This window comes from Pristiophorus japonicus, chromosome 5, assembly GCF_044704955.1.
Source record: "Pristiophorus japonicus isolate sPriJap1 chromosome 5, sPriJap1.hap1, whole genome shotgun sequence".
NCBI classification, from domain to species: domain Eukaryota; kingdom Metazoa; phylum Chordata; class Chondrichthyes; family Pristiophoridae; genus Pristiophorus; species Pristiophorus japonicus.
Window position 1 is genome coordinate 35,008,262 of NC_091981.1, and position 23,087 is coordinate 35,031,348.

Here is a 23,087-nt window from a genome sequence, read left to right on the forward strand (position 1 = left end):
CTTGTAAAAACCCCAAGTAAGACTCTGCGACAGTAATTGGGAAAAATTCTAAATTAAATATTGTTAATTTAAAATCACACAAGAAGAGAGCATCAGTGAGCTCCTGACTACCGACCTTGCACAATTTGTTCCATTCTGAACTCTCACCGTCTTAAAGGCCCTGAAAGAGGTGAATGACCAAATATATTCCCCAAAACATTTCCTCCTGATCACTGAAACAAATAAGAGTTTTAAAAAATACTCCACAGCATCAATCTAACATCACAATTGACATTTTCCATTCCAACCATACCATTTTTACAGCCCTGGGAAAAACAGTGCTGAATGGAACATTTGAACTATTTTGCTAAGTTTTTGTTTTACAACACGATCAAGAAAGAAACATTGATAATTAACTACTTTTATATTAAAACAAAAGGTCAACACAAACTGGGTGAAATTCCTCTGGTCAATGACCATAAATGGAAAATTCCATTTTGAAGTCACCCTACATTAACTGGAGAAACTGTACGCTCAAAATTAATTGCGTTTGATGGGAGTCGATCCCACATATGTATCACTCCTGTGTGGGGAAATTTCTAAAATCCAGTCTTGTTATTTGAGGTTCATTAATTTTGCACTTTTGTCCTTTGGCCCTGACATTATCAGAAGCACACTGCACCAATATGTCATGCCAGGCAGGAGTAAAGAGATGGGAAGTCTCAATGGAAGGAGCGAAGAAAGGGTTGTTCCTCGGTTACTCTCATGCATTCCGAGCCTCCAATGTGATAATGTGGGAGACTTGAAAGCAAATTGTCCACCTGCCCTCTCAATGGATGAATAGTTTAAAGAATGGTACAAAAAATAGGGAGGGGCTAATTAGATTCCAGATGCTCTTAAAAAATTAAGTATCCTGCTTGTTAAGTGCACATTAGCCTTGCTTTTCAACAGTTCATCTCCCAAGAGATCACATGGTTTCAGATGGGGTGGAGAGTATATATTGTGATACACAAGGTATCACAATTATGTCATTATCATCATAGGCAGTCCCTCGAAATTGAGGAAGACTTGCTTCCACTCTAAAAGCAAATTCTTAGATGACTGAACAGTCCAATACAGGAATTACAGTCTCTGTCACAGGTGGGACAGACAGTCGTTGAAGGAAAGGGTGGGTGGGACTGATTTGCCGCACGCTCCTTCCGCTGCCTGTGCTTGGTTTCTGCATGCTCTCGGCTGAGACTCGAGGTGCTCAGCGCCCTCCTGGATACACAATTATGTGGGACAGGCTCAATGGACCAGAGGGTCTTTACATGTCCGTCATTGTTCGTATGTTCATTGTTTGTATGCGTTTGTAATTTAAATACCAGGTTCAAGTGTCCTCAAACTTTTTCCCAATTCTGAAGGTTTCTCACAACTTAGTATCAAGTTCAGGCATTGTTCCAATTTCGCCAATACAAGTCAGAAACAGAAAGCTAAACCAGATATCCCAAATGTGCATGCACCAATGGCTTCTACACAGTTAAATGAAAGACTACCCGTGTTCTGGGCTTCAGACTATAATCCTTTAATCCACTGCTAGCACACAGAAGCTTGGATGCTATTACTTAAAAAGCAACAATTTTTTCCCCTCCCCCTCCAATCGTCTAGACTGATGAAATGGTAATGACAACTGCAACTAAACAGACTTCCTTGCTCAAATTTAACTAGGACACAGCAAGTGTGATAATGAAAGCACAACTAAAATCACACCTCGTGCTGTGAAATCACGCAGTGGCGGAAAATAGCCACTTTAAAGCAGAGGGAATGGGCCTTTGTGCTGCAGTGCTTAAAAAGAGTGAACAAAAGAAATGTCCGCAAGTAATTTGTATCGAAACATGGTTAACAAGAAAACTGTACAAGGCAGCATTCAAAATTACTGTTTAACAAAAAGAAAATGCCATTTAATTCCATCTAAGAATGCTAAATGTGTTTAGGAATGAGCCAAGGAGTCAATCTCTGCATTATTTCACTGAAGATGTAGTCTATGATAGCTACATTTTTTACAACAATGGCTAAGCTCTCCAAGCCTAGAAGCAAATCATAGCACTTTTACAACAGGAATAGAAAATGTGCTCATGTACACTTTTGGAGGTGATGAGCCAAAAAGATAAGATATGGAGTGCTTCAAAATACAGCGCATTCCTGATAATTGAAAGTGCATTTAATGGCTAAAAATTGAATTATTAAATAATTTCAATTAATCAACTTTGAACATGGGGTACAGTAGCTTAATGGTTAGATTATTGGACTAGTAAACCAGAGGCCGGTATTAACAATCTACAGAACGAGAGTCCAAACCCCAACATGGCAGTTTGAGAATATCAATTCATTTGATGAAATCTGGAAATAAAAAGTCAATCATCAGTAAAAAGGGACCAGAAACGATCAGGTTATCGTAAAAACCCAATTGGTTCACTAATGTCCTCGAGGGAAAGAAACCTGGCGTCTTTACCCAATCTGGCTATATACTTGACTCCAGTCCCACACCAATGTGGTCGACTCTTAACTGAAGTGGTGTAGCAAACCGCTCAGTTGTATCAGGGCAATTAGGAATGGACAATAAATGTCGGTCTTGCAAGCAAAACCCAAATTCCCAGAATTCATTGAAGAAATTACGAAAAAAGCCTGTACTCTTATAAAAATGTATACTCCTGATGATTTAAAGGCTAAAAATTTGAATTAAATAATTTCAATTAAGCAACTTTGAATTATGAGGAAACTGTATTACATCACTGTCATCCGACAAACCAAAAAATTCCTACACACAACCAAGTCCACTGTGCCAATAATCACCACTGCATTAATGAATTACTCATTTATATTTCATTTTATCAGCTTAAATAAGAACAATTAGACTGAGTTACACTGAATCAGATCAGGAAGGGAAAAACACAAAGACAGCTCATGCTCTGAAAATGTTACATTGCTTGTTACAACCAAATGCTCAATCGAGGATACTCTTACAGCTGCTCACACTTCCTGTCAATTCTTTATCATAATTTCCTGTGCCCACATTTATAATGGAAAATGTCAATGTAAACAGGTCACGCTGTAATAACAACCTCCTGCCAGTGGATACACTGTAGCACTACTACTGGTGGGAGGGTACAAAATGAATGTTATAATGATTAGTTCGCTTGCTCATGAATATTCTATTTTTAAATCTAATCATCTTGTTAAGTCAAAACTAAACTAAGACTATAAGTACCTCAAAATACCAGTCCTCAACAAGCACTGGATAGAATTTCAACCTAGCTGAAATGCACAAGAACCCAGGAGTGCCGGTATAAGGAGTTATTCAGCTAAGCAAGTCTGGCTATACTCGACTGGAAGTGATCCAGTGAAAAAAGTGACAGCACTATGACCCTTTTGCTTGGTAAGCACAAGAGTAAATAAGCATCTTACAAGTGACCATCATCATCGACAGTCCCTCGAAGTGAGGATGACTTGCTTCCACGACGAAAAGGGATGAGTTCACAGGTATTTCAATGAAGGACCTAATATTCTGGATCCCAAACTACATCTTGAAGGGTGGAAGATGCTTGTGCATGGATTTTTTTTTTTTTAAAAACATGTGGTGGCCGTTGCACACCAGCCACCACACGGGCTTGACAGAGCTAGGTCTTGGTCCAGTGGCAAGGATCAACCAAGACGACTGGAGACCAGCTCTGCTGCATGGACCTAGTGCGCACACATATCACAGTGTGGGTTGGCCTGTGTTGCCCCCCGGGCCCTCGCCTCTTCTGGACCCCGAACTCTCGCCTCTCCTGGGCACCGATTACATCCCTCTACGAACTCTTGCCGCTCCTTCGCCCCAACCTTGCTACTCCTGCTGTACCTGCCCGCACTGCAGTCAGCCATTTCTCTCCTGCAGCAGCACGTGCTGCTCCCTGCAGTGGTATGCCGCCGCACGTTGCTCCCTCTAATGGCCCCACGCCGATTTCCATTACTGCACTGGTAGCACAATGTCTCCAGGTTTCTTTAATAAAACATTTAATATAGCATATTAACCTTCAGGCAACAATTATTTCTTAAACTAGGAAATCCAATATAGAAATATAACCACATAAGAAATGCTAACTAGGCTCATTCCTGGGCTGTGACGCAATTGTTCCCTCATAGAACTGCCTATTCCAGTTTGAGGCAGCAAGATCAACACTTCAGATTACGCTAAGACGCAACAACAAAATTCTTTTCATTCCTCCAGGCAGTAGTACAAGCTAGGATATGATTTCCTAGGAATAACCAGCCAGAACCTCATCCATTCTAGACGGTGTGAGTCTAGGTAGTGTCAGCAAGTTACCAGGTGGGTGACATCAGACCCAAGCATAATCATGTCTTGATCGACATTAGCATAAATATTTTCCAACAGAGTTCACTGACTGATGATTAGGAGCTGCAACTCTTGCTGATTTCTTGTCCCACCATCCCCTCTCCCAAACCCTTACCATGGTGGGCCAACGGTAACATCCCACTTGATGCCATAACCAAGATCAGTTAACTCAGCACAGGCAAGGGACTGAACCTGCATTTGTTCGCAGCATAACTAAAACGGTTTTTTTCCACCTCCATAACATTGCCAGTCTCCGCCCCTGCCCTCAGCTCATCTGCCGCTGAAACCCTCATCCATGCCTTTGTTACCTCTAGGCTTGACTACTCCAACGCACTCCGAGCTGACCTCCTACATTCTACCCTACGTAAACTTGAGGTTACCCAAAACCAAGCAGCCCGTGTCCAAACTCGCACTAAGTCTAGCTCACCCATCACCCCTGTGCTCGCTGACCTATGTTGGCTCCCGGTTAAGCAACGTCTCAATTTCAAAATTCTCATCCTCATTTACAAATCCCTTCATGGCCTCACTCCTCCCTATCCTTACAATCTCTTTTAGCCTCACAACCTCCCCCCCCCCCCCCCCCTCAGAGATGTCTGCGCTCCTCAAATTCTGCCCTCTTGAGCATCCCTGGTTATAACTGCGCAACCATCGGTGGCTATGCCTTCTGTTGCCTAGGTCCCAAGCTCTGGAACTTCCTCCCTAAAGCTGTCCGCCTCTCTTTCCTCCTTTAAGATGCTCCTTAAAACCTACTTCTTTGACCAAGCTTTTGATCATTAGCCGTCATTTCTTATGTGGCTCAGTGTCAAATGTATGTGTTTTGTTTTATAACACTCCTGTGAAGCGTCGAGACGTTTTACTACGTTAACGGCGCTATATAAATACAAGTTGTTGTTATGTTCAATATCACACTATGCTGTGATTCAACAACTCTGCAGTTGTGAGGGGGGGATTTAAGATCAGGCAGCAAATTTGCACTTTTGGAAATCGGCAGTTATTTGCTCAAAAAATATCAAAAATTGGTTATGCAATGTATTATGTCTTTAATATTCTTATGAATGACTCCACGAGGTCTAGTATTGTACTTGAGCTGTTGTGACCTTAGTCCCATTTACTGTAACTCCAGAATGAGGCACAAGCATGGTGGGCAGCCTTTTATACTGGGCCCTGCACACCTATGCAGGTGACCCTCAGGTCTCCCACCGCAGTGCCCTCTGGTGGCACACCTTGTGTGACTATTTAGTTAGTATACATGATCTACATACATTACACAATGCTTATTAGAAAGGGAGCACAAGAGGACAGAAAAAAGTAGTTGGAGAGTGTCATTAGCCAAATTTCAGTGCAACCAATTTGATTGCTGCAGCAAATGGCATTAAAATTGGGTCGCGGAAGACTTAAGTGGACTTTAATGGCATCTGGTAGCCGGTAATTGAAGTTATCTAGGAGATAGCTTCATTGCTTTTTAACACAATACCTTGCTCCCTGTAATTGGAGTTAACCAGGAAACAGGTTAGGGCTTATTAGCAATAATGGATTACAAGTTACTTTAGCAACCCTACATTTTGCTGTCATTTGTCTCAGTAGTTAGTCACTTCTGACAAAGCTTGCCTCCAACATCAAGCGTTAGCCTTTGCATTTTTATCTCTACTTTTTTCCCAATAATCTTTCTGCAACCCATTTTATAATCATACAGCACGGAAGACAGCCAATCAGCCTAACATGCCTGTGCCAGCTCTTTGAAAGAGCTATCCAGTTAGTTAAAGCCTTACAAAAATGCCTGCCCTGAAACTTTTAAAGAACTATCAGTTACAATGGGCTAGAATTTCCCCAAAGCCCGCCAGTGCCCAATTGCCGCCCAAAAAACCGCTAAGGCTGGGAAGATTATCACTGGCGAAAACTTCTTGAAAATTGTTTTTTAAATCCGCCCTGTGAAAAACATGGGCCTTGCACCCCCAATCTGGCCCGAAAAAGTACAATTTAGGGTAGATTGGGCAGTGCCTGAAGAAAATGGGCGAAAAATTTAAAATATTTATCCGAGGCTGCGAGTTGGGCCTACCATCAAAAAAAAAAAATTTTTCAAAAAATCTAACTAAAAAAATCCCCAAAACATTCCCAAGACACTTTAAAATTAAATCACAACAAATTTTGAAAATAAATCATAAAAAACCAATCACTTACCTTTTTTTTGCAGACCTACTTATCTACCGCCCAGTTCCGCTGATCCTTGAGGGAGTTTTAAGAAAAATACTTACCTACGGGTCACCACTCAGCCAAACATCACGCCAGGACAATCTGTGAACATTGCACAACGGCGGTCCGCGCCCTAGCAGGACTTCGAAACCACCAGCGTATCTCAGGTCAGGAATTTTCTGCTCTCCTGATTACCGCCTACAATGGCCAACAACACCCAGAAACCAAGCAGTAAGCCATTGGAAATTCTAGCCCACAAGGTTTGAGGCACAACTTGCAAGAATAACTATATACCTGTGTGAACCCGAGTTTGTTTCAACTCTCATTCCCAATAACAGGAAGTGGCGGGATTCGAACATACACTGCCAACAAACAGGCTGTCCACCATGTACATTAAAGACGTGTGCAGAGTTTCATTCACATTTTTATGTTGAGCACGGTAAAACAAAGTCCAGAACATTTGCTAACTAATTTACTGTGAGTTCCTCCCCGAAGGGTCAGTATGTAGTCACATCTCCTGATATGGTACTGAACCATACAATCCAGGAAAACTTCAGCTTTAATGTTTGATTCTATTCCAATGCTCTTCTGGCCAGCCCCCTACCTTGCATCCTCTCTAAACTTGAGCTCATCCAAAACTCTGCTATCCCTATCCTAACTCGCACCAAATCCCGTTCACTAATCATCCCCTACATTGTCTTCAAGTTGAGCAACATTGCAATTTTAAAATTTTCATCCTTGTTTTCAAGTATCTCCATGGCCTCGCCCCTCCCCATCTCCTCCAGCTCTACAACCTTCTGTGCTCCTTCAAATTTTGCAGATCTCCGATTTTCATTCTTCCACCATTGGCGGCCAGGCCTGCAGCTGCCGAGGCTCTATGCTCTGGAATTCCCTCCCGAAACCACTCTCTCCTCCTATTGTCTACATCTTTCACCAAGCTGTTTCTCACCTGTCCCAATATCTCCTTAAGTGACTCGGTGTCAAAATTTGTCTCAAAGATCCTATGAAGCACCTTGGAACGTTTACGACATTAAATGCACGATACAAATGCAAGTTGTTATTTTTGGTAATCTCCAGATATGATAGAGAGTCATTCAGGCCAGGAGACTGCCAGCTTCAATGTTTGGTCTCCATTTAGTTATCTGAGCTCAAATCAAAGAGGGAAGCACCACAGCTATCTTCAGTGTCCTCGGGCGAAGGACTGGAAATTCAGCTGGGTTAGTCTCTTGCCGCCATCCAGTAATGATTGCAAAGGGAAAATGAACCCATGTGCAGATGTGGTGTGAAGATCAGCTGCTGTTAACAGTGACAAGGCCCACCGGGGCTCACTGTTCAAGCTCATATGAACAACAGCCATGCAGGCTGTATGAGGCATTATATGGTTGCCAATATCCATGTAACCCACCCCCCATAGTGCAAGGCAAGGTAGGAGAAGGGACGAGAGTGGAGTCTCATCAACCATAGCTACTGTTAGTAGTCTGAACCACGGACACGCACACAAACAAACACACAGTAATGCTTGGCCAGTTCCAATTCGGTAATAACTCTCCTTCCCTTTCTTGAAGCACTAGCTATATTATAATAATTGTAATTCAGAGACAGGATAACATTTTAGCCTATCTGCGGATCTTTGCTGTCTCAGTACTGGAATTGCTGCTGGTTTAGCTGACCCTCACCTGGCAGGTCTTTTCCCACCAGGGCAGTTATACACTGGAATCACATGGCAAGTTGGAAAAAAAAAATTGGTCAAATGTAATCACCATATAGGCATTGAACTACTTTGCAAGCGGTTTAGAATCAACGACACCACTTAATGTTTCCTAGACTGACAACAGTTATCTAATAATGGTAATACTTGTTTGATGCAAAAGTGAAGAGGTAAAAACAAACATTTTGGACACAAGGAGCCATTGTAGATCTAAATTCACTCCATACTGACGCAATTAAACCCTTGCACGACAATAGACTTGAGCGGCTTTTTTGTTGTACAAAATGTATTCTAGTACCAGTGATTCCCCATCAAAGCACTCATGTAACCGGCTGAAACGCAGCAATACGTTTACTGGCTGGTGAGACCCATCAAGGACAGGTCTTCCCAGCCACTGTCTACAGTCAATCCATCAAGTTTACTTTTGGGTTGCAGCCACGCGTTAGTTTGCTCCACTAGTGCAGGTCAGCATAGTGAGAAAGCAGTATTACACTACACTATACACCATACTATTGAGAACAGAACAGCTCACTACTCTGTTCAGCAGGATTTAAAAGGTCCCATGGCACTATCTGGATTAGCGCAGGAGAGTTCTGCTGGTATCCTGGTCAACATTCATCCCTCAATCACCACCAACAGATTCTTTCACTTGCTGTTCTTGGGACTTTGCACAAATTAGCCACCGTGTGCACAAATTGGCTGCTGTGTTTGTCTACAGAACAGTGGCTACACTTCAAAAGAAATTCATTAGCAATGAAGTGTTTTAGGATTTCCTGAGAACATGAAAGGCCCTATGTGAATGCAAGTTCTTTCTATCCTATCAGTTTACAGTCATCTCTCTACAATGTACTCTCTACATTGCATTGCTCGCCATCACAGAGAAATATGGAGCAAGGCAGTAAGATCTTTAACAGCTTTCAAATCTCTGCTTCATTCCTTCCCATTTCAGTCCCCAACCCCAATACAAATAGCATCTAATCTCCTTGCCTCTTATTTAAGGTTTGAAGTCAGTCGTGTAGTTCCTCCTGCGTCTAAGGATGAGGAAAATCAAACCAGAAACAAAAATTATAAACACCTAACAGCAGAGAAACCTTCATGGTCAACTGCAGGAAGCCCATTTCACTGAGTGAAGAAGCCAACAGTCAATTGTAACCTACGTTCCCAGTTGCAGAGTTGAAAAGGACAGGGGAGGGGAGGGGAGGCGAGAGGAGGGGCATTTATAAGTTTAGAGCCAGAATGGAGGAATTAAGTCACAGGCCCAGATTGTTCATAACTATGACTATAGCCCGTTATCCACATCAAAACCTTTCCAAGACATTTTTCTACCAAATTTTTGCCTCTATTCTCCTGATGACACCTAGTCTTGCTGGTATGTGGTTCCAATGTGCTGGGAGGCCTCCAAGTACCTTGCAAGAGTGACCATTCTTCCTGTGTAAATCTGAAGAGTGACCTTTAGCAGGATATTCCACAGATGAAGGAATCACAGCTAAGCTTGATCCTGCTCTCACCTGATGTGTACACTAACCAGCAGCAGTCACTGGATGGTGAACAGAAGCAGGAAACGATTTTTAGCGACTATGGGTGATTTTTCTCCCATTCCTCTCTCTTAGCTCAGGTCTAGTTTCTGTCAAATATACCACTTGGCACAGAGACCTTCAGATCCAGGGCAGCACCGTCAGCACAATCCATTAGGATTTGAGGCCAATCATGTGATCCCATAATTTTGGGTCATATCCGATTTTATTTTCTGATCTCCATGACCTCTACTTGCCGAGTTCATGCTTAGTTACAGCCATTACCCCGAGTGACACGTTAGTGAAATAGTTTCCAATTAAAAACACAAAACCGGAGATTTAAGTTACAGCGCTAACATCTTATAAAGGGATTCCTTTACAAATTAATACATTCTCCAAGGGAATTGCAAACATGAAAGGGTGACTGTCATCCTCTTGCCTCAGAGTCTAAAGGTTGTGGGTTCAAGTCCCACTCCAAGCACATAAATCTAGGCTGACACTCCAGTGCAATACCGAGGGAGTGCTGCACTGTCGAAGATGCCGCCTTTTGGATGAGTTGTTAAACGGAGTATGCCCCCTTAGGTAGGCACAAAAGATCCCACAGCACTATTCAAAGAAAAGCAGGCAAGTTCTCCCTGGTGTCCAAGTTAATATTTATTCCTCAACCAACATCATTAAAACAGATTAATTGCTCATTATCACATTGCTGTTTGTGGGACCTTGCTGAGCACAAGTTGGCTACGACGTTTCCTACATTACAACAGGGACCACACTTCAAAAAGTACTTCGAGAGGTCCCGAGGTCTTGAAAGGCGCTATATAAATGCAAGTGTTGCTTATAAACATGTGGTGTCAAACAGACTATCACTTCAGCTACACTTGAACATGTTATTTGTAAAATACGGTTTGCTAACTAATGGTTTTAAACCATGTGTCAATACAATTTTAACATTAAACCTCTAAACTGCCTTTACAATACCATCTCATTACGTTTAACAATTAAACTCCCAGGAAATGCACAGGGCGGGATGGGGTCAACACAAAAGGAGCAGCACTGTACATGATCTTCCCCCATGGATCTCGATGAGAATGTGACTATTGGAGTCTTCAGAAAGTTTCCAAATGTTTCTTGCCAGTCGAAGTAACAACTGCCACCTCTTAACTTGAATAGCTTCACCCTTGATCCATTTTCAGTTGAGCTGTAGTTCTTGGGATCACCATCTCCCCTGACCTTGAATTACATTGCTAAAGCTACCTCTGAGAGACTTAATTTCCTCAGTCAAACTTTTCCCTCAACACCACAACAACAACAACAACTTGTATTTATATAGCGCCTTTAATGTAGTAAAACGTTCCAAGGCACTTCACAGGAGTGTTACAAGACAAAAAAATAGATTTGACACCGAGCCAGATAAGAAATTATTACAGATGACCAAAAGCTTGGTCAAAGAGGTAGGTTTTAAGGAGCGTCTTGAAGGAGGATAGAGTGGTAATGAGGCGGAGAGGTTTAGGGAGGGAGTTCCAGAGCTTGGGGCCGAGGCAGCTGAAGGCACAGCCACCAATGGCAGAGCAGTTATAAATCAGTGATGCTCAAGAGCGCAGAACTTGATGAGTGCCGACACCTCTGGTGGGGGTTGTGAGGCTGAAGGAGATTAGAGATAGGGAGGGGCGAGACCATGGAGCCCAAATCTGCCAAAGACTTGAACACTGCTCCCACATACATGGAGGGCCTTTTAGCATCTCCCTGGACAGGACACAAAAGAAAGTCAGTCATCCAGTAGTCTCCAGATTTTCCTCTATTGCAACTTCTCTTTTCTGACCTTACATTTTAAAATCAGTACCTACTATAGTTTACAAATCAGTTTCCACTGACACCAGTAGACACAGATTTACGATGATTGGCAAAAGTTCCAGCTGTGGACCGGGGGAGGGGGGGGGGGCGGTAAAAATGAGACCATTTTTTTTTACTCAACGAGTTGTTACGATTCAGAATGCACTGCCCCAGTGTGGTGGAAGCAGCTTCACGAGTAACTTTCAAAAGGAATTGGATTTATACTTCAAAGGAGAAATTTGCAGGGCTGCAGAACTAACTGGACAGATCTTTCAAAGAGCCGGCACAGACACGACAGGCCGAATGGCCAACTCCTGTGCTGTAGGCTGAACCTTCGGCTCATTCATTTGAAGTAACGGAAATGCCGCAAGACACGCTTTTCCTCCTCCCCAATTCTCCAGTGAATGATCATCAAGACTAATCACACCATCTCCTACTTCAGTTCCTTCTGGCCTAGGACCTTCGGATGATGGAGTCCTTCACCTTTCCCAAACCTCCTACAATCTCCAAGCTTTTCAAAGCAAAGTTTGGTGTCAACTAATCGCTATGTCGCGACTGGCTTTTGTTAGCTTTAATTATGCCTTGGGCTTCGGACCTTCACTTGGATTTCTCGATAAAAGGATGTCGTCAATAATCCAAGAAACTCATTAAATTTAATGTTACAAAAAATATTTGTCGTAACAGACAGACACTAGAACCAGGAGCAAACTTCAACAAACAGCAGCATGCTGCAATTTAACTACAGACCTTAAAGGTTTCCTTCTGCTAAATTAAGGCAGGACGAAGGACAATTGCTGGCATTTAATCCCTTTATAGAACTGAAACACACATTTATCCCTTTCGCACTTGCTTCTCATCAGCGAGCAGAAAGATGAAGCCAAAATCAGACAGCGAGCACATCTCTTGAAACATCAGTAGAAGCCACATATTTAAAATTAAAACAGTTCAACACGTCAAGTGAAGCTCAGTGCTACACAAGGAGAGAGGCTTGCCTCACCAGCACAGAAGAGCTCACAAAGGCTTTGACAAATTGCTTTTTGCCGTAGCAAGATGCTTTTAACCTCGTGAGTCCTGCCCTCTCAAAACATCATTCTGGGGTTAGGTGTAGAGAACAAAATAGGCACATAAAGAAACAAAAAAAGAAAATGCAGTCAGCAGCTGCATCATTCTGTAGTCTCGCACTCACCCAGGCTGGAACAACCTTCCCCATCATCCTGCTCATTCATGTCGCGCCGGGGTCTATTGTTCCTCTTCAATGTGCCGTGGAAAAGCAGAGAGAGGTGACAAGTGCCTGCCCGTCTCCAGGATTGGGGGGGGGGGGGGGGAGCAGGACCTCGTGTCTAATCCACTATCTCTGGGTGAAGAGCAGTGAAGCGAATCATCCAGGGAGTACGCAGTTTATACCCACAATGTGGAGCAGAGCTGCAGTGCAGCAGTGGTTACATTCTCTGACACAAATCAGCTTCGGGACCTCATCGAGCGATACAATATAACCCACAAACCAAGGTACTTTGGGGCGGGAGCTTGGGGGGTGGTGGGGGTGGTGAGGAGGGAGAATAATTAAGGGAAGGAGGAAGTAATATTTATAAAGCAAGAGAATTCTATTGTACCTTAACGCACGCTTGTGCTGCTGCTCTATAATTACACTTTATATCCCTACGGGGTTAAGCAATAGTCTTATACTACTGACGTATTATAGAACTGCAATTCTGGGTTACAAGATTACACTACATTTAAAGTGTTATAAGAGGATGAAGTGATTTGATTGACTGTTGGTTTATATTTTTAGAGCCCCAATAAGGTTTTTTTTTTAGACAAAACGAAAAATGGACTATCATTTTAAAAATTAATTTCAGGAGCGTACATTAAAGTAATGAGCAACCTAAACAATGTTGATATTGAACAATAGTACTTTAAAATATAGTCAGCAACCTCTTACCGTCTTGTCTAAATACAAAATGAGCCTGATCACTGTACTCGAAGGATGGGAGCTCATGGAGGGGGCTGTCTTCATGAACAAGGATTAGGTTACGAATCAATCCCACTTCAATCAGCTCTCCGATACATATACCTGTCGTAAGGTTATGCTCCCTTAGCAGGACATGATCAGTTAATTCAGAAATAAGAATGTATTCTATTTCAAAACCTCTTAAAATTAAACTGAAGGTTTGGGGTTTACAGCAGCACTTTTCAACAAGTTCTCCGGAAATATTTTTAAATGCTCATTTTCCCTAGTTTAGCATGAATCGGCACTAAATTAGCAATCTCACCCTGAGGTCACGGGCTAACTGGTGCATGAGAAATAGAAAGTTTGCAAAGTGGTCCACGATTGCGAGGCTGGAGCTGAGACGCATTTTCAGGTTCATTCTTTTTCCCCCTTTTCCAGTCATTTTTGCCCTTCCTCTTCTGAAGGCAGACGCCCTGTGCTGGGGTGTGGCTACACAGGCACTGGGTCTTACTCAAGATGAGTCAATACAGTCTACAATCACAGGTTATTGGACCTCGAGGTTGACACAGTGAACCCGAATGCTACTCTCACCCAATATTCATGCATGCACATTTCCAGCAATGGTCCCTGTATATTTATCAGCAGCAAGAAGTCCAACTGATAGTACCCTCACTAACCCAGTGGTTCACAAGCCAACCACCACCCCAGCTAACTTAGCAGGGACCAGGGATCAAACCCAAGCACCAAGCGAGTACTGCACTGTCAAATCCAATGTTAAACCAAGGCCCTGTTTGCCTAGTCAGGTGGACGTAAACTATCTCATGGCACCAAAGAGCAGGAGAGTTCTTCCTGGTCAACATTTATCACTCAGCCATCACCACCAATGCAGCTCAACTGGTCATTGGTCTTAATGATGTTCGGAGGATCCTGTTGTGCACAAATTGGCTGTCACTTCCACCTATAACAGTGGCTTCTTTTTATAAGAGCACAGTCACCAACTTTTCCTTCCTCACAGGGCCTTCTGCTCGAATCACCCCAGTGCTTGCTCGAATCACCGCGGTGCTCACTCGAATCACCCCGGTGCTCGTGGACTTACATTGGCTCCCAATCAGCAATGCCTCAAATTTAAAATTCTCATCCTTGTGTTCAAATTTCTCTATGGCCTCACCACCCATGCATCCACTCCCCCAAATCTCTAACCTCCTACAGCCCTACAACACTCCGAGAACTCTGCATTCATCCAATTCTGACCTCTTGAGCATCCCCAATATCTATTGCTCCACAATTGGTGGCCGTGCCTTCAGCTGCCTAAGCCCTAAACTTTGGAATTCCCTTCATAAATTTCTCTGCCTCTCTCTCCTTCAAGATGATCCTTTAAACCTACCTCTTCGATAAAGCTTTTGGTCATCTGTCCTAATATCGCCTTGTGGTTTGTCATCAAATGTTGTCTAATTAGACTCCTATGAAGCGCCTTGGAACATTTAACTAGGTTAATAGGTGCTATGTCAATACAAGTTGTTGTTTGATGTTGCTCACAACTTGTAGAATCAGATGATTGTTACAGCACAGAAACCGGTGTTTATTTCTCAAGAGCCACCTAGTCTCATCCTACTCTCTGACCTTGCTCCTTCGACCCTTTTAATATTCCTCTTCAAGCAACTACCCAACTTCCTTTTAAAAGAAATCGGACATCACCAGAGAATAGAAGACATTAAAGTGAGGAGACCACCACATGGTGTATAACAGTACTGAACAGGTGCAACCAATGCTACTGACCTACAAGCATTTACCCCCTTAAAGGGTCCAAACCCCTGAAGCAGAAGGGGCCATCCTACCCAGGAGAACTGACAATAGTTACGGTAACAAAAGCTAACTTATTCAGGGCCTACCAAGAAACACTGCCTGCTTAACACAAGAAAACAGCAAATCCAGCAGATTTCACATTGGCGTGGAACAACTTTTCACCTTCCTGAAATGATGGCCTACTGTCTACTGGAAAGATGGTCAATGTACAACAAAAAAAAAAAGCCACCGCCGTGACGAGGGGCACAAGATCCGTCCAATAAAAAGAAATGCCACAGCATGCACCATGCTGTGCTTACCCGCGTTGAGAGTGTCTTAGATAGGTTCTTAACTGCTCTCAGTATGGGCACAACAGGACAAGCACACATATTAATTTTGGATACAACAATGTTAGGCAGGCAAGCTTCAGAATTGCCACTCACCAGCCAGCTTGTCCTTTTGTGGCCCAAAATACTACGGTCCGTTTAAAAAATATTTGTCGCTTGGCTAAGCTGGCAGTGCTTGCGCCTCCAAGGTGGAAGTTTAAGTTCAAGCCCCACTCCAAGACTATCCAAATGGACACTTCAGTACAGTGCTGAAGGAGTGCTGCACTGTCCGTGGGTCTGCCTTTCGGATGAGACGTTAGCTCGAGGACTTGTCAGCCTGTTCAGGTGGTCACAACAAATCAAAGAGGGGCAAGCAAGGTCCCATCCTTTTTCAACGATCATTAAAAAATATTACCAGGTCATTCAACTCATTTGCTGCTCATGGGACCATGCTGTGCATATCTTGTGAACACATGTACCTACATAACAGTAAGTACACTTCAAAAACCAATTGATTGGATGTGAAGCACTTTTGGGTTATAAAAATCAAAGTTTTAAAAATGTCATTCTGGAGTATGGGTGTTGCTGGCAAGGGCAGCATTTATTGCCCATCCCTAGTTGCCCTTGAGACGGTGGTGGAGGATCTTCTTGAACTGCTGCAGTGTGTGGTGAAGGTGTTCTCAGTGCTGTTGTTGGATAGGGAGTTCCAGGATTTTGGTCCAGTGTCCATAAAGGAAGAGTGAAACATGTTCAAGTCAGGATGGCGTGTGACTTGGAGGTAATTGCGTTCCCATGTACCTGCTGCCTTGTTCTTTCATGTGGTGGAGGTTGCATGATGCTTTCAGGAGCTGCTACAGAAAGTTATTTATTTCTGTACTGAATTTTTTGTTTGTTCAGGAGCTTTGAGGTTAATTAGAAAAAGCCAAGAACTTCCCCATAATTAAGCTGTTCAAATATGATAATCGGAAACGTGCGCATTTCATGGGCCCAAATTTGGCCCTCCCGTTTTTTCGGCGCACTTACGCAAGATGTGCAGACTTCCTGCGCTCAAAACGGCGCGAAAAGATATCCCCGTATTCTGGCTCCACGGCCAACTCTCTGGGCTTGGCGCGGCGGGGCGAGTCCATTGGGGGGGCGTGGAGCTCAGGCCCTGCGCCCAAGAGTGCCAGCAGCTGTCCGCATGCGCAGTAGAGCATTCGCGCATACGCAGTAGCTCCTCCCATGATTGTGATGATGCGTGCCTGCAGCATGGGACCCGACGCGTTCCGCCTCTATCCCGGACCGAGTGGCCTGCTGCATTCCCGCGCTGAGGGTTACAAGAAATAGGTTGGTGCGGGGAGACTTTTGATCGGGGGGGGCGGGGTGGGGAAAAGAGTTTTGAGTGGGCGGGGAAGAAGGAGAGTTTCTTTAAATGATTTAGAAAAAGTCTCTGTCAATGGCACAATGCAACTGGCTGTTAAGAGGTGAGAATGACCAGAGAAAACTTTCCTTAGGTTTGATCTCTCAGGACCAGCAAGTATTTGGTCGTGCCTTTTGTTTTGGTAGTAATCATGACTTGGGTCAATTTTTTTTTTAAATCCCACCAATTCTTAGTGAACAACTGCATGGATGCCCGTAGATACCTTGTTGGGAACATTCCATCAGCACCCACGGGTGCCTTATTGTGGAGCATGGGCACCCTCAGGTACCTTGCGTAAATGACCATCGTTCATTCATGTGTAAGCCCGAGCCTTGACAATCGGAGAAAGGCAGGCTATGTGACCACGAGGGACATCACAGCCTGTTCCACTTTTCACCTGACCTCTACACATAGAACAGTTCCAGCAAGCTCAATGGATAGCGACCAGGAGCTGGAACCCGGTTGATTTTCCGCTCCCTAACCCAATGACAACAAGGCCAGTTGTATTACTCCCATCATTGCACCACCCACAATGATGTGATGACACAAGATAACAACTTGCATTAATATGGACCTGCTAGCAAAATATTTGATTCATAAATGGTTTTATGAAACCCTTTGTCTTCTGATATAAATTATATTAAAAAGTGCATATTTTATGAAGCTTTATAGAAAACATAGAAAATAGGTGCAGGAGCAGGCCATTCAGCCCTTCCAGCCTGCACCGCCATTCAATGAGTTCATGGCTGAACATTCAACTTCAGTACCCCCTTCCTGCTTTCACGCCATACCCCTTGATCCCCCAAGTAGTAAGGACTTCATCTAACTCCCTTTTGAATATATTTAGTGAATTGGCCTCAACTACTTTCTGTGGTAGAGAATTCCACAGGTTCACCACTCTCTGGGTGAAGAAGTTTCTCCTCATCTCGGTCCTAAATGGCTTACCCCTTATCCTTAGACTGTGACCCCTGGTTCTGGACTTCCCCAACATTGGGAACATTCTTCCTGCATCCAACCTGTCCAAACCCGTCAGAATTTTAAACGTTTCTATGAGGTCCCCTCTCACTCTTCTGAACTCCAGTGAATACAAGCCCAGTTGATCCAGTCTTTCTTGATAGGTCAGTCCCACCATCCCGGGAATCAGTCTGGTGAATCTTCACTGCACTCCCTCAATAGCAAGAATGTCCTTCCTCAAGTTAGACGACCAAAACTGTACACAATACTCCAGGTGTAGCCTCACCAAGGCCCTGTACAACTGTAGCAACACCTCCCTGCCCCTGTACTCAAATCCCCTCACTATGAAGGCCAACATGCCATTTGCTTTCTTAACCGCCTGCTGTACCTGCATGCCAACCTTCAATGACTGATGTACCATGACACCCAGGTCTCTTTGCACCTTCCCTTTTCCTAATCTGTCACCATTCAGATAATAGTCTGTCTCTCTGTTTTTACCACCAAAGTGGATAACCTCACATTTATCCACATTATACTTCATCTGCCACGCATTTGCCCACTCACCTAACCTATCCAAGTCACTCTGCAGCCTCATAGCATCCTCCTCGCAGCTCACACTGCCACCCAACTTAGTGTCATCCGCAAATTTGGAGATACTACATTTAATCCCCTCGTCTAAATCATTAATGTACAATGGAAACAGCTGGGGCCCCAGCACAGAACCCTGCGGTACCCCACTAGTCACTGCCTGCCATTCTGAAAAGTACCCATTTACTTCTACTCTTTGCTTCCTGTCTGACAACCAGTTCTCAATCCACGTCAGCACACTACCCCCAATCCCATGTGCTTTAACTTTGCACATTAATCTCCTGTGTGGGACCTTGTCGAAAGCCTTCTGAAAGTCCAAATATACCACATCAACTGGTTCTCCTTTGACCACTTTACTGGAAACATCCTCAAAAAATTCCAGAAGATTTGTCAAGCATGATCTCCCTTTCACAAATCCATGCTGACTTGGACCTATCATGTCACCATTTTCCAAATGCGCTGCTATGGCATCCTTAATAATTGATTCCATCATTTTACCCACTACTGAGGTCAGGCTGACCGGTCTATAATTCCCTGCTTTCTCTCTCCCTCCTTTTTTTAAAAAGTGGGGTTACATTGGCTACCCTCCACTCGATAGGAATTGATCCAGAGCCAATGGAATGTTGGAAAATGACTGTCAATGCATCTGCTATTTCCAAGGCCACCTCCTTAAGTACTCTGGGATGCAGTCCATCAGGCCCTGGGGATTTATCGGCCTTCAATCCCATCAATTTCCCCAACACAATTTCCCTACTAATAAAGATTTCCCTCAGTTCCTCCTCCTTACTAGACCCTCTGACCCCTTTTATATCCGGAAGGTTGTTTGTGTCCTCCTTAGTGAATACTGAACCAAAGTACTTGTTCAATTGGTCTGCCATTTCTTGGTTCCCCGTTATGGCTTCCCCTGATTCTGACTGCAGGGGACCTACGTTTGTCTTTACTAACCTTTTTCTCTTTACATACCTATAGAAACTTTTGCAATCCGCCTTAATGTTCCCTGCAAGCTTCTTCTCGTACTCCATTTTCCCTGCCCTAATCAAACCCTTTGTCCTCCTCTGCTGAGTTCTAAGTTTCTCCCAGTCCCCAGGTTCGCTGCTATTTCTGGCCAATTTGTATGCTACTTCCTTGGCTTTAATACTATCCCTGATTTCCCTTGATAGCCACGGTTGAGCCACCTTCCCTTTTTTATTTTTACGCCAGACAGGAATGTACAATTGTTGTAATTCATCCATGCGGTCTCTAAATGTCTGCCATTGCCCATCCACAGTCAACCCCTTAAGTATTATTCGCCAATCTATCCTAGCCAATTCACGCCTCATACCTTCAAAGTTACCCTTCTTTAAGTTCTGGACCATGGTCTCTGAATTAACTGTTTCATTCTCCATCCTAATGCAGAATTCCACCATATTATGGTCACTCTTCCCCAAGGGGCCTCGCACAATGAGATTGCTAATTAATCCTCTCTCATTACACAACACCCAGTCTAAGATGGCCTCCCCCCTAGTTGGTTCCTCGACATATTGGAATAGAAAACCATCCCTTATGCACTCCAGGAAATCCTCCTCCACCGTATTGCTTCCAGTTTGGTTAGCCCAATCTATGTGCATATTAAAGTCACCCATTATAACTGCTGCACCTTTATTGCATGCACTCCTAATTTCCTGTTTGATGCCCTCCCCAACATCACTACTACTGTTTGGAGGTCTGTACACAACTCCCACTAACGTTTTTTGCCCTTTAGTGTTCTGCAGCTCTACCCATATAGATTCCACATCATCCAAGCTAATGTCTTTCCTAACTATTGCATTAATCTCCTCTTTAACCAGCAATGCTATCCCACCTCCTTTTCCTTTTATTCTATCCTTCCTGAATGTTGAATACCCTTGGATGTTGAGTTCCCAGCCCTGATCATCCTGGAGCCACGTCTCCGTAATCCCAATCACATCATATTTGTTAACATCTACTTGCACAGTTAATTCATCCACCTTATTGCGGATACTCCTTGCATTAAGACACAAAGCCTTCAGGCTTGCTTTTTTAACACCCTTTGTCCTTTTAGAATTTTGCTGTACAGTGGCCTTTTTTTTTTGCCTTGGGTTTCTCTGCCCTCCACTTTTCCTCATCTCCTTTCTGTCTTTTGCTTTTGCCTCATTTTTGTCTCCCTCTGTCTCCCTGCATAGGTTCCCATCCCCCTGCCATATTAGTTTAACTCCTCCCCAACAGCACTAGCAAACACTCCCCCTAGGACATTGGTTCCGGTCCTGCCCAGGTGCAGACCGTCCGGTTTGTACTGGTCCCACCTCCCCCAGAACCGGTTCCAATGCCCCAGGAATTTGAATCCCTCCCTGCTGCACCATTGCTGAAGCCACGTATTCATCTGCGCTATCCTGCGGTTCCTACTCTGACTAGCACGTGGCACTGGTAGCAATCCCGAGATTACTACTTTTGAAGTCCTACTTTTTAATTTAGCTCCTAGCTCCTTAAATTCTTTTCGTAGGATGTAGTAGAATGTGTAAATTATGCAAAAGTTACAGTACAAGATCTGTATTAGTTGTGAAGGTGTTTAGTGCTTTGCAAAGTCCTCTCTGCTTCCCTTCCCTTCCCCCCTCCTCCGCCCCCCCCACCATCTCTGGCTACCTGCATTGATTTCTTAACTCTTCGCAAGGGTTTTCTATGCGGCCACATACGCTGGCCTAAGTTAGTTTGGAGCAACTATTAGCTGTCCAAACTGGCTTAAATGGCCAAAACAGGCGTAGGTGGCTGGTAAAACCCCCTTTTGAAAAAAATACTAAACTAAAAAAATCCTAACTAACTTATTTACACTGGCGCAAATTAAAAGTGCAGAATGGGGATTTTTAAGATACTCCAGAAAAATTAAGTTGCTCCAAAAAAAAAAACAGTGCAACTCCTGGGCAAATTTGGGCCCCATAAGTGGAGAACACAACAGGTTCTGCAGGAGATGCATTTGTTGCTAGGAGCAGCAAACTACATCAATAGATTTGACGTGCACTTTAGCTCATGTACTTTTACCAAAAATTCAAGTTGTGTGTGAGAAAACGATGAGATACCAGGTCCTTTGAGCAGATATAACTAGAAATGTAGTACAACTTGTTCAGACTGGGATGCAGTCTTGTTCAGTCGAACCCTATCATAAATCGAGAGCTCAGTGTCAAACGTAGAGTGGAGCAAAATAAAATACCAGGAAACCACTTTAAAAGGAAAATCAATTAAGAGCAAAATCAGACGTGGCAGAAAATTGGAAATAAAACAAAATTAATTCTGTCCTTGGATTAACCTACTAAAGAAATACAAAAACCAGACTTGACGAGGTCAGCCTTGTCTCAGTGATAGCTCTCAGCTCCAAGTCAGAAGGTTGCAGAGTAAAGCCCCACTGCAGGATGAGAGCACATAATCTAGGCTGACAGTTCAATGCAGCACTGAGGGAATTCTCTGCATTGTCAGAGATGGCATCTTTCAGATGAGATATTAAACCAATGCCTGATCCTAGGGTGCTAATCAAGAGAAGCAAAGAATTCTACTGGTGCCTGGCCAGCAATTATCCCTCATCTCCCAGCACAAAAAAAACCCCAGATGATCTGGTCCTTTACCTCGTTGTTGTTTGTGGGATCTTGGTGTGTGTAAATTGTCTGCAGTGTTTGCTACCCAACAGTGACTGCACTTCAACAATGACTGAAGCATTTTGGGACAGGATGTGAAAGGCGCTATATAAATGCAAGTTCTTAATTGTACCCTATCGACACTAAAAACAATGCCAACTTCTTTTGTGTGTTCCCATGGTGCGAAAACAAATAATCTCTTAACATACATCATTTGTAAAGATTTCACAGCCATGTGAAAGCTTGAATAAAATAATAATCCACATTGTAATGGAGATGTGGGTGAAAGGTATTGGACTTCACAAGCAATGGAATGAGAAGAAGCAAAGAGAATTTTACCTGCCATTGTCCCACCACATGGAGGTACCGCACCGACTGCTACAGAAGTTATACTAACGGGGCTAACCGAACACTGCATTTGAGACTAGAGAAACATCTGTGTCACAAAGAATATCAAGTAATCAAGTTAAGTCATCTCGATTTCAAAAGGCTCGACCCTTATAGTTCAACATCTAACCATTAGTTTGAAGTGCTTCAGCAGAAACAGCATCTCTTTTAGGAAGTGAATGAAGAAACAAATAAAAATTGCCAAACACACAATTCACAATTCATGTTGCATCATTTACATGCAGTGTCAAAAAAAAGGATCATTTCTTCACACTGCTGCTCAAGCAAAGGTTGCTAAACACTTAACAACATAACATAAGAACATAAGAAATAGGAGCAGGAATAGGCCATACGGCATCTCGAGCGTGCTCCGCCATTTAATACGGTCATGGCTGATCCGATCATGGGCTCAGGTCCACTTCCCTGCCCACTCCCCATAATCCTTTATTCCCTAAATCGGTTAAGAAACTGTCTATCTCTGTCTTAAATTTAT

General features: G+C 43.4%; 1 protein-coding gene across 9 annotated transcripts in view; it reads right to left on the minus strand.

Annotated features, from left to right (window-relative positions):
• Positions 1-23,087, minus strand: part of slc12a7b (solute carrier family 12 member 7b) — a 385,059-nt gene that overhangs the window by 139,104 nt on the left and 222,868 nt on the right. Inside the window, exon 1 of one of the 9 annotated variants that reach the window (XM_070880507.1) lies at positions 22,547-22,613. The exons of 7 other annotated variants lie outside the window; for them this stretch is intronic. In XM_070880507.1, the coding sequence (XP_070736608.1) occupies positions 22,547-22,553 (7 nt within the window). In that variant the 5' untranslated portion in view covers positions 22,554-22,613. Of the gene's footprint in view, positions 1-12,779; positions 12,840-22,546; positions 22,614-23,087 lie in introns of those variants that run through there. One more of the 9 variants, XM_070880505.1, reaches the window with a different exon arrangement.